Below are 13240 nucleotides of genomic sequence, written 5' to 3'. Positions count from 1 at the left end.
GCTGGAATTCTATGACTTTGTACTGATTAGAGTGCTCTTCATTTATCAGAAAAAAGGTACCAGTCCAGCAATACACCAAAAAAAAAAAAAAAAGGGTGATTGTTTCAGACGGTCTTTGCTGAGGTCGTTGGGAGGTCAAACGATAACGAAAATCCGAGTTATTCGATGTTTCGGAATCGTGGGACTGCAAATTTTGTGAATATGGAAAGCTTTAGGATCAAAGATCATTCTCCATGATGTAAAATTGGTCGACAATAGGGGCTGTCCATGCACTCTGTTTTTCACGAAATTAGGGGACGATGTGGTGCGCAGTATACAGATGGAAAGGACACTTACTTTAAATGGGACGGTGTAACCCAAGCGAGTCAATGTTGAGTTAAGATCCTCCGGAAATATTCAGCTGCAGTAGAAAATAAAGGAGATTAAGATGAAGAATATTTCATATTCTAGCCTTTCATATGCATAGTCGGATCATCGTTGTCTGAAATAATGGTCAAGGAAAGTACAAATAAACCAACTCAGATTTTGAAGCCTGCAAAGGATAAGAAATCAATGAAACAAAAAAAAAAGTCATCATGCATTGCAGTAATATATGATGCGTCAATGAATCAAATTCATAACAAAAAAAAATATGTTAATTCATATTCTAGCCTTTCATACGACAAATTGGTCTGATGAAATAGCAAATGTTAATTTGTAGGCTAAAATAAGTTTGAAGGGTGAGTTTTGCAAGTCCAGGTTGGCAAAATATGTATGTCGGAATTGAAGAACTTGTGCCGAAAATCAACCCGAATTTGAACACTTTCGAGTCTCTGAGATTTGGGTCAAGTCACGGCCTGATTTGGTTAATTGTTTGGTCAGTCAAGCAGCGATGAAGTGAGATAATACCTGATGGTTCAGGCTATACCGCACAACTTCGACGACGGAGTAACTGGGCTGTGTAAACAAACAAAAAAAGAGGGCATCGTCATTAGTCAAGTTCTTTTAAAAAATTTCACAGCATTTGTCAAGCGCATATAATGGGGTTCATAGATGTTATCACCACACTGACGCAATGAAGAAAGGACAATGAAGTGAGAAATTAGTGTCTCTATGTCCCTTTGTTCCAAAGCCAAAGACAGAGATCAAGAAAGGACCATAGACCACTCAGTGAGAAATAATTAGGAGTTACTAACTTTACTCAACATATGCGCAGAGGAGAAGACCGGTATTCGTGCGTCGGTCCGAGTCTACTGTTATTATGAAAAGAGTAAGGCAGAGGTACCAAAAAGGGAGGGGGTCCAGCAACATAAGGCAAAGCTTTTAAATCGTTTGGTTGTGTCGGTTTTGATTGTTCAATAGATACAGAATTAGCATATGCAGCTAACAAGGAGGACGATTCAACAGAAAAAAAAAAGAGTATGAAGCTGCACAAAAGCACAAAAGCAAAAAGGTGATAGACTGATAGTATCTTACCAATCTCGGGAACAATAGCTCTATAATTTGTGTTTGCACAGCGAAGACGAGTACAAGAGATTGAGGCGAGGCGATATTCTATAGCAATGGAAAATAGGCGTGGAAGCATAAGATATATGAATTGCTGTCGTTCAATATCACCGAGTATATATAGGCATGGGTAATCTTTAAACCCTACTTCTAAATATAATCGTTGTCGAAGAAATATAGTATTCAAAAAGAATAAGGAAACTGCATGACGGTGGAATTCTTGAAGAGAACTTACCTAAAACGAAACAAGAGAGGACTTTTAGTTTTCTATTGGTCTAGTCAAAATCTTAATTATATGGGAAGTGTGGGTGTGATGCACTCTAATTACGTATTCCTTAATGGCCATTGTAAGACCATGGGACTAATTGTGATTACGTGACAAATACTCCGTTCAAATTTTACCCATATATGTTGTGAAATTATAAGGTAAGACAAACGTAAAATAAAAAATCAAACAAATAATTCATCCGTTAAATCAGATAATGATAGGGTGATATTACAAGAAAAATTGATTATCTCTATGACAAATTGAGGTGCCATCGCCTTCCAAGTCAAGCGAGAAAAAAATTCGTTATCCGCCAAGTCTAAAAAAAAAGATGACAGGATGACGTCAAAAATTTTACCCGTACGACGAGTTTGGGGATGCATCGACTTCCAAGTCAAAGCAAAATGTATCGAGACCTCGCCACGTCAAGACACCAAAAAAAGGCGCACGTGACAAGGTCCCGGGGGGGCAATTTGTAGGCACGGAAAATTTATTAATGTGCCGAATAAATAAAATAAATTAATTATTTTGAGTTAATACCAAATTTTAACTTAATTTAATTAATTTGTCCCGATTAAATGAAATATGGGCTGATTCGGATTACAAAAGGAGTTGTTCGGATCAATAAACCCAGAAAGAATCAAATTTGGGCCAAGGTTGCTTATAAACCCACAAATGGGCCTGTGACCATCAAAGTCCAATAAGGGGAATTGAAACTCTATAAATAGAGCTCTTCTCATTCATTCAAGGGTTGAAATTCATAATTGCAAAGGATTTGGAGAGAACAAGGTACAAATTCCTACAAATCCTCTCTGTCAAAATCATTGCAAGCAATCAACAAGCACATCAAATCGTGCGCTGCGTTGAAGATTCAATCACAAGTTCAAACCTTCAAGAGAGATTCAAGTCATCGCGACCCTCTCAAGAAATCAAATTTACATCGCGCGTAGAGCAATTAAATTTGTCTACACGCGCACCCCTCACGTGTACCCCGTACACGTACCCCCTTTTAAACATATTAGAATCGGAGGATACATTAGAGATTGTACACGTACTTTTGATATTTATTAATAAAATATAATTGTTTCCTTGTTTTGTATTTCAGTTATCGCAATACAAAATTTGCTGTTACACACATAATTTACGTGCTCCTATACTAAGCAAAAGTGTAATTATTTTCGGGAAAAGGGGTGCAGATGAACTCCCATGAGAAACGCCATTGCCTAATTGTCCCTCCACTTTCCAAGGTCCGTGTCTAAAAGTAAAGATAAATAAATGACAGGGACAAAGCGGGTAATTGAAATTTTAGTTATATAAACAGCTTTGGTAAATTAAGCTAACTCATTTGCGTTACAAAACAGAACTTTAACCTTTCAAAATAAATTACTCTGTATAATGTTGTATAGTTATACTAGTTCAATTTAAGACAAGTTCAATTCAAGACTAATATTTAGACTAGTTCAATCCAGTTCATCATTTCATGAATCGGAAATCATTAATCAGACTCTCCAACAATGGCAATGCTTCTAGGATTTTATATACGGGGGTGCGTAAAATTTTCTAACAATGAAAACATCGAATTTTATGAAAAAAAAAATTGTTTAGTTGGACAAATGTATGGTGATATGGTATTGGATAAAAAATCTTCAAATTAAGAATTGAACTCATGACCCTTTAAAAAAAAGATAGTCTTAACAACCACTAAACCCACATAATTTATATGCTCTTATGCTATGCAAAATTGTAATTATTTTTGGGAAAAGAAGGATGCAGATGAACCCCCATGAGAAACGCCTCTGCCAAATGGTCCCTCCACTTTCGTAGGTCTGTGTCTAAAAGTAAAGATAAACAAATGAGAGGGACAAAGCCGATAATTGAAATTTTAGTTAGATGAAAAATTTTGGTCAAATAAGCTAACTCATTTGGGTTGCAAAACAGAACTTTAACCATTCTAATATATTACTCTGTATAATGTTACTGGTATAGGAGTATTTGTGAACTGTATAAGACTAGTTCAATTTTAAGAGAAGTTCAATTCAAGACTAAGCTTTACACATATGTAGCATACAGTATAAATGTGCAAGGATTTAGACTAGTTCAATTCAGTTCCATCATTTCTTGAATCGGAAATCATTAATCAGATCTCTCCAACAATGGCAATGCTTCCATCAGAATTAATCCTTGAAGAAATCCTCCCCAAATTACCCGCCAAATCTATCCTTCGATTCAAATGCGTCTCCAAACATTTCCAAACAGTAATTTCTTCCCCAAATTTCTTCCGTCGCCACCTCCGTCACTCTCTCTCCTCCGCCACCAGTCGCCTCCTCATCACCACAGGAGATAGTGGCCTCAACTGCTGCGATCTCGAGTCGCCGGAAAACCCGCTTGTACCCCTTCCCATACCCGAGCTTTTCAAACCCAGCCCATATCGTCCCATAATCGGTTGTTGCAATGGCTTACTCTTACTTGGTAGCGGTTTTAATAACACCAATTTTTTGTTGATGAACCCGTCTACCGGGTTCTATACTGTCATCCCTGGTGGCAATGAGCTGGTTTGCTATTGTAATTACGGGTTCGGGTATGATGCTATTAATGATGACTATAAAATTGTCATATTTTCTGGCTATAATGGTCTTCATGTTGCGAATTTGAAGGATAAGTTATGGCGTTACCTTGATGATATTGTATTTGAAGTAGCATATGGTAATCGGGTGGCTGCTGTTTGTGATAACCATTTATGTCATTGGTTGGTTTGGTCTCGATTACACAACAAACATCGAATAATTTGTTTCGACCTTTGTATTGAAAATTTGACAAAGGACGTTCCTTTGCCTGATTTTAAAGATAACGCTGTTGATAATTCCGCTACTTCTTCGCATTTTGCTAATTTTTTGGTTGAGGATTGTCGGCGTGGACGAAATGAGGTGACTGCTTTACATGTTTTGGACGGGCTTTTATCGGTGTTAACCCAGAGTAAAACAGGTCGTGATTGTTACGATGTGTGGGTTATGAAAGAGTATGGAATTAAAGAGTCGTGGGTCAAGTTGTTTGGGTTTTCAGATCCACGTTGTACTCCTCTCGCTTTTGACGGAGGATCAAATTCGAAAGTGCTTTGTAAAGCTGGTGAGTCTTGGGGATATCGACTTAAATGGTACAATGTTAGAGAGAAACAATATAACAATGCAGAAATCCATGATATTCACGGCGTTGAGCATTTGTATCAAGCTTGTGTTGTTAATGGAAGCCTTGTGACTATTCCTGGCGGAGAAAGAATTCGTGAGGATGATCCTAAGAGACGGTCTTTCAATAAGTTTATTGAGAGACTATTTTACAATTTTAGGAAAAAGTGGTACTAATTGTAATAAAATAGGTACGAATCATGATTAAAGATTAAATGAGTACATTTATTATATAAATAAGTACGGGGCTGGATTTACACAGCAGGATGATGTTCTGTGTTTTCTATGTTCATGCATCACGGTAAGTTAGATCCTCATCTTTTTCTTTCAGCAATTGGATTTTATTTTTAAATGATGTAATGTTGTAAGGTGTAAATGAAAAGAATAATACAAAGTAGTAATTTAAAAAAGGAATGTGAGATTGTTACTCCCTATGCACTCTTCTCTTGTGACGGACAAGTTCGTTATAAGCTTACAATGGGCCAAGTAATATTCATCTGGCTAGATAAAACAAAACAGATTGTTACTCCCTATGCACTCTTCTCTTGTCTTATCTACTCTACACGGGTAGTACTTTACCCCTTGTAAGTGCGACGGATATGCCCATCACAAATGAGAATTTGTATAAAAGTATAACGGAGAGAGTAAAATATAAAACTAGTTCAATTTAAGACTAGTTCAATTCAATTGAAGACAAGTCCAATTCTTTCTTTTCTTCTTTTTTTTTTTTTGAGCAAAGATTAGTTCAATTTAAGACTAAGCTTTACACAAACTCTGTAATTGGTATGAAGCATTCAATTAAATTTAAGACTAAGCACTACACATACCAAGGCAACGGTAGTCTAGACTTAGTAAACGGGTCAGCCAGGTCGGGTTTTGATCAACTTTGGGATTGATGGCTTTGGGTCGGACAGCGTCATTTCGAGTTCGGTTCATTTTCGGGTCAACTATTATCAAGTTTTTTATCGAGTATAATCATTTTGCAACATTGAACATTCGAGTCAGGTTCTATTGGATCGGCTCAACTCTGGTTTTGGATCAACCTTGGGTCCTGAGTTCGGGTGTCGGCTCGAGTACCTGCCGGGTCAATTTTTCCCGGTCTAAATGGTACTAGTTCAATTCAATTAATCAGAAATCATAATCAAACCTCTCCAAAAATGGCGATGCTTCCCACAGAAATAATGTTGGAAGAAATCCTTCCAAAATTACCCGCCAAATCTCTCCTTCGCTTCAAATGCGTCTCCAAACAATTCCGAACACTAATTTCTTCCCCAAATTTCATCAGTCGCCACCTCCGTCACTCTCTCTCCTTCGCCACCAGTCGCCTCCTCATCACCACAGGAAAAAGTGAGCTCCGCTCCTCCGATTTTGATTCCCCGGAACACCCACCTGTATGTTAGTGATACTACCGTATCATAGCTTTCCTTATTATCATTGTAATCTTTATTTTCCTTAATTGTATTCTTTCCAATCTTTGTAATTACCTTAGTTTAATTTGATAGGTTTAAGGTAAATATTCTTAGCTAGCTTTCTTGTGATTCAATTCATTGTAATAGTATATAAGGACATGTTTTGTATTCATTGAAAATCATCAATAACAATTAACCTTCTTCAAAACCTTACATGGTATCAATTGCCCTTCGATCCACATAAAATCCAACCGTCCTTTGCCCAACCCTCGCTATGTCGAGCAACACCATCAAAAACATCCACGAACCGAGTGTTCCACTCTATCTTGTCAATCTCTCTATGGTTGACAAACTCACTCCACTAACGTTCATGCAATGGCAAGATCAAGTTGCATCGTTCCTCACCGGTTACGACCTACTCAAATACCTCGACGGAACCCACCCATGCCCACCCGACACCATCTCCTCTCCCACAGACACCGACAAATCCGCCGTCACCACCAACCCTGCGTTTCACACTTGGAAACGTCAAGACCAACTTATCAAAGGTGCCCTACTTGGCACCTTAACACCCAAAACCCATGCCCTTGTAATGCGTGCCCCAACCTCTCATGATGTATGGACCGTTCTCACCAACACCTATGCTAAATCCACCCGTGGCCACATCCTACAAGTCAAAGACCGCCTCAAATCCATCACCAAAGAATCGACCCAATCCATCACCGACTATATGCACTCCATAAAATCTTGCACCGACAAACTCGCAATCTTAGGCAAGCCAATGGATAACGAAGATATCATTGCTGAAATTATTCGTGGCTTAGACTACGAAACCTACAAACCCATTATCGACGCCATTAATGCCCGAGATGACCCAATTTCCTTCGACACCCTCTATGAAAAATTGATTAACTATGACCTCACCCAAAAGAACCTCTCCAAACCCACCCCCTTTCCCGCTTCCGCCCATCCTGCTCAAACCCAACCTGCTCACCAAGCCCACGCTGCTCGCACCTACACCCGTCCCTACACTCCCAACAACAACCGTGCCTCCACCTCTGCCAATCCACCTCCTTCCACGGATAACTACACCCCTGCCCCGTTCAAAGGCAAGTGCCAATATTGTCGCGCAATAGGCCATGTCATATCCAGCTGTTTCAAGTTCAAACGCGACTATCCCGATGTGGTTTTTCCACCATCTTCTGCCTTCCCACCTCGCCAAAACCGCCAATCACCCCAAGCTCACACAGCCACCACGCATCCCACCTCACATGCTGCCTCTCGCCCTTGGCTTGTTGACAGCGGGGCTACCCATCACATAACAAATGATCTCGAAAATCTTGCCCTACACGCACCGTACGATGGCAGTGATGAACTCGTTATTGGCGATGGGTCTGCCTTGCCTATCTCTCGCATAGGTTCGTTTCATATATCACTCTCCTCCACCTCTAATTTATCTTTTACAAACGTTTTATTTGTTCCCGCAATTTCTCGCAATATTTTATCTGTTTCACAATTTTGCCTTGACAACCATGCTTATTTCGAATTTTCACAAACTTCTTTTTCTATAAAGGACTCTCAAACGCATCGGATTCTAATAAGCGGACCGTCTAATGGTGGAGTCTATGAATGGCACCCTCCTCAAACGCTCGCTTACACTAGCCGTCTCTCCAAAGACTATGGTTGGCATCATCGTCTTGGACACCCTTCGGCGAAAATATTACGTTCTTTAATTTCAAAGTTTTCTATTTCCGTTCCTAGTTCATTAGTGAATTTTTGTAACTCTTGTCATATACACAAGAGTCATAAGTTAGAATTTTCTACATCTACGATACAATCTAAAGCACCATTGGATTTGATTTTTACCGATGTATGGTCATCTCCAGTTATTTCCTATGATAATTTCAAATATTACATTCTATTTGTTGATCATTTTACAAAGTATATGTGGCTATATCCGTTGAAATTAAAATCCGATGCTACCACCGTTTTTGTTCGATTTCAAAAACTAGTTGAAAAATTTTTTAAACGGCCAATTTTGCAAATTTATTCTGATAATGGAGGAGAGTATATTAAAATGGCACACACACTAAATAACGATGGCATCACACATCTTACGACCCCTCCTCACACCCCTGAATTAAACGGGTACGCCGAACGTCGACATCGTCACATTGTTGAAACCGGTATGTCTCTCTTAGCTCATGCTCGTTTACCCGCAATGTTTTGGACTCATGCGTTTTCCACCGCTGTTTACCTCATCAACAGACTACCCACCCCCACATTAACAAACTCATCTCCCTACTCTACCCTATTCGGTACCCAACCCAACTACGCAAAACTTCGAAGTTTCGGGTGCCTTTGTTACCCGTGGCTTCGACCATATACGTCTCATAAATTAGAACCACGGTCCAAACCTTGTGTCTTTGTCGGATACTCGCCCACCCAAAGCGCCTTTTATTGCCTTGACCCAACATCACATAAAATTTTTGTCTCTCGACATGTCAAGTTTGTTGAATCCTGTTTTCCATACCCGGATCTTGTCCGTCCCCAAACAACCCCCGCTACCTCCCCTGTATCCACTTCCCCCTGGTTCTATGAACCAGTCCCTACCCTCTCCGCTGCCCCCACCTCAACCCCTACGTCCTCATCACCCAACACTACCCCCTACCTCTCCTCGACATACCCCGCAAACACCCACCTCCCCTGTTACCCAGTCCACACCTTCCCCTGTTCCTCAACCTCTCTCGACACCCACTGCCACTACTCCTGGCCCTGCCTCCACGCCACCACCTCCACCCCCACCTCCACCTCCACCTCCCTCTCGTGCTACCACTCGCCTATCTAACAACATTCGAAAACCAAACCCCAAATATGCCAAAACTGCCACCCTGCTCCCTCCTTCCCGTCTTCCAAACACCACGAAACAAGCTTTGGTTGACCCGTTATGGCGTGATGCAATGATCTCTGAATATAATGCCTTGCAAAAGAACAAAACATGGACACTGGTTCCCTCTAACCCGGCCTACAATTTAATAGGTTGTAAATGGATTTATCGAATCAAATATAACCCTGACAACACGATTGACAAATATAAAGCTCGACTTGTTGCAAAAGGATTTCTTCAACGCCCCGGCATTGATTATTCCGAAACGTTTAGTCCGGTTGTCAAACCTGCCACGGTACGTACTTTGTTGTCTATTGCTCTCACTAAGGGTTGGTGTCTTCGCCAACTCGACATTAACAACGCCTTTCTTAATGGCACTCTATCTGATGAAGTTTATATGGCACAACCACCGGGATTCACTGATCCCGAACACCCCACTTATGTATGTAAGCTCACCAAAGCTTTATACGGTCTTAAACAGGCTCCACGTGCCTGGTACACGACACTCAAGCAGCATCTCATTGGCCTCGGTTTCGTGGCTTCCCTTGCTGACCCGTCATTGTTTCTATATACGACACCGTCACACACCCTTTATTTGTTGGTCTATGTCGATGATATTATCACTGGCTCCAATTCGTCTCATGTGTCGTCATTTATCGAGTCTCTTGCCACACGTTTCTCATTAAAAGACTTAGGCACGTTGTCGTATTTCTTAGGCGTCGAGGTCACCCCCAACCCCAATGGTCTTCTTCTGACACAATCCAAATATATCCATGACTTATTGCACAATCATAAAATGATCGAGTCAAAACCAGCTAGCACACCTCTAGCTGCCAACCCTCCTCTTCATCTTGATGGGAGTCCTGCAATTACCAATCCCACCGACTATCGGGCTATACTTGGTAGTCTACAATATCTCTCTTTTACTCGTCCCGACATTGCTTTTGCTGTGAATAAATTGGCCCAATTTATGAAGCGTCCCACCGAGCTCCACTGGAGTGCTCTTAAACGTTTACTTCGCTACTTAAATGGCACGTCCCATGTTGGTTTACAACTCTATCGTTCATCCCCATCTCGTCTTCATGCTTATTGTGATGCTGACTTTGCTGGGGACCGCGACTCTTTTGTCTCTACGACTGGCTTCATCACATATCTTGGTCGCAATGCCATATCTTGGGCGTCCAAGAAACAGCGTGCTTTAGCATGCTCGTCTACTGAGGCCGAATTCCGGGTTGTTGCTACCACTTCCGCTGAACTCACTTGGCTGCATTCTTTACTTACTGAACTTCGTGTTCCATTTTCTACACCACCGGTTATCTATTGTGATAATCTTAGTGCTACTCATTATTCTGCTAATCCCGTTTTTCATTCTCGAATGAAACATTTGGCTCTTGCATTTCACTTTGTCCGGGAGCAAGTACAACAAGGAACCCTTCGTGTTCAACACATTTCTGGGACTGATCAACTCGCCGATGCTCTTACCAAGCCGTTGCCTCGTCCTCGTTTCGAGTCTCTATTATCCAAGATCGGTCTTTTCTTTGGGTCGTCCGTCTTGCGGGGGCGTGTTAGTGATACTACCGTATCATAGCTTTCCTTATTATCATTGTAATCTTTATTTTCCTTAATTGTATTCTTTCCAATCTTTGTAATTACCTTAGTTTAATTTGATAGGTTTAAGGTAAATATTCTTAGCTAGCTTTCTTGTGATTCAATTCATTGTAATAGTATATAAGGACATGTTTTGTATTCATTGAAAATCATCAATAACAATTAACCTTCTTCAAAACCTTACACTGTATCCATTCCCGTACCCATGTTTTTCAGATACATTTCGAATCATTCCATAGTCGGTTGTTGCAATGGCTTACTCTTACTTCGTGCCGGTCGTTATGACAATAAATTTATGTTGATCAATCCATCTACCGGGTTCTATACTGTCATCCCTTATGGTGGTTCGTCGCCTTACCATTGTAGTTACGGGTTCGGGTACGATGCTATTAATGATGACTATAAAATTGTCATATTTGATGAATATGTCATTATGGTTGCCAATTTGAAGGACAAGTTATGGCGTAGGGTTGTCGATTTGGAGTCGATTACAGAATAAGCATCGAATTGTTTGTTTCGACCTTTGTATTGAATATTGGACACAGGACATTCCTTTACCTGATTACAAAGATAACTCTGGTGATAATTTTGTTGATAGTCGGGATGAACGAAATGACGTGACTGAATTACATGTTTTGGACGGGCTTTTATCGGTGTTGACCACGAGTAATACGGGTGACGATGGTTACGATGTGTGGGTTATGGAAGAGTATGGAATTAAAGAGTCGCGGGTTAAGTTGTTGGGATTTACGGATCCAAATTATACTCCTCTCGCTTTTGGAAGAGGATTAAATTTGAAAGTGCTTTGTAAATTTCTTGTGGCTAGGAGATACCGACCTGAATTTCTTTTACTTAAATGGTACAATGTTAGAGAGAAACAATTTTACGATGCAGAAATCCATGATGTTCACGGTGTTGAGTGTTTGTGTGATGTTTGGATTGTTAATGGAAGCCTTGTGAGTGTTCCCGGTGGACAACGAATTCGCGACAACGATCAGGGTGCACAGGAAGGATGGTCAATCAAGGAAGATTACTGAGTGTACATTTTTAAACATTTTTAACAGTGTGTATCAAGATTGATAATCTAGAGTCTGTGTTTGATTATATGATTTTTTTTTTTTTTTTTTTTTTTTTTTTGACGAGGGAACCCGCAGCTGCTACCTTCGGTGCGCACTGGGTAAACCCTCGGGTGTACGTGATAGCCTGCAAACCACGTATACCAGGTAAGCCACCCGAGGGTGACAGGCTCGAAGTCTATTAAGCATGGACTCAGGCCAAGAATGCTCCACAAGATTTTGCTCTTAAGGAGGCTTGAACCTGGGTCTCCTGGGAATTTCACCATATTGTTTGGTTGATTCCTTGATGAAATTTATGTACTTGTTCATTATTTATACTAGTTAGATTGACTAGGTGTTGGTTTTGAACTTTTGATCCTCTATTGCTGAGAAATTGGTGATGATACTTGTAACCACAAATTTTGTATTGCCGCAATTTTGGTATTTAGCAAAATATGTAAATAGTAAAATTAAAATGGTTATATACTCAGGGTAAAATAGTTTATATAATAAATTTAAAATCTATAAATTTGTATGTAGCTCTAGGTATATAATATTTTAATAATATGAAAATTAAAAATATATAAAATCGGATATAGAACTAATCATTCGAAACACGAAATTCTACCTAGTATGAAATATAATTGAGTTAACTTATTCAATTCATTCATTTATAATTAACAATAACTTTTTTAATAACAATTTTGAACAAAAGTACATAAATTTTCCCTCAATTTTTCGGATTACAAGATGTGATTATTTTTGGATTATTTTTTAAACAATCCCATGTTTATTATTTATACTAGTTACATAAAAATCTAAAAAGGAGAGTAAGGGGTCGTTCAATTACCCATTAAATAAATTAGAATAATCTGACGGATTTGATCGGCCTGAGAACTAGCGCCATAGTTGAATAATCTGACGGATTTGATTAATTTTATGATGAAGAGAACTAAAAAGCGTTTGGTTTTTTGTTTTTGGGGAAAAAAAAGGTAAGGTACGGAAAACAAATGACAAAAGGGATTTACAGTGGATTTCTCACCCCATCATGTGACAGGTCTCTCAATAACGCGATTGAGAGACCGTCTCTCCGAAACTTTTGTGATGACAAAAAACCTGTAAAATAGTAAAATGCGTCCATAAATGAGCAATAACAAATAGAAAACCTTCGATTTCTTTTGAATTAACAAGTTTGAAACAAACGTTATTTCAGTTATAGGGAAATATAGCAAATCACCCCCATAAGTTTGATGCTATGTGCAATCAAACCCCTTAACTTCTAAAATGTAGCAAATCGACCTCATAAATTTCTCTCAATGTGCAATTAAGCACATATCCTAATTTAAGAATGA

General features: G+C 39.5%; 1 protein-coding gene across 1 annotated transcript; it reads left to right on the top strand.

Annotated features, from left to right (window-relative positions):
• Positions 1 to 4251: 4251 nt before the first annotated feature.
• Positions 4252 to 5308, top strand: LOC141608277 (F-box/kelch-repeat protein At3g06240-like). Its single transcript, XM_074427641.1, has 2 exons — positions 4252 to 5048; positions 5299 to 5308. The coding sequence occupies exons 1-2, from the start codon at positions 4252 to 4254 to the stop codon at positions 5306 to 5308; spliced, it is 807 nt and encodes a 268-aa protein (XP_074283742.1).
• Positions 5309 to 13240: the final 7932 nt, after the last annotated feature.

Source organism: Silene latifolia, chromosome 10, assembly GCF_048544455.1.
Source record: "Silene latifolia isolate original U9 population chromosome 10, ASM4854445v1, whole genome shotgun sequence".
NCBI classification, from domain to species: domain Eukaryota; kingdom Viridiplantae; phylum Streptophyta; class Magnoliopsida; order Caryophyllales; family Caryophyllaceae; genus Silene; species Silene latifolia.
This window is presented reverse-complemented; position numbering and strand designations above follow the sequence as displayed.

Coding starts and splice junctions, on each gene's coding strand:
- LOC141608277 (XM_074427641.1), top strand. CDS start 4,252: ATGAACCCGTCTACCGGGTTCTATACTGTCATCCCTGGTGGCAATGAG.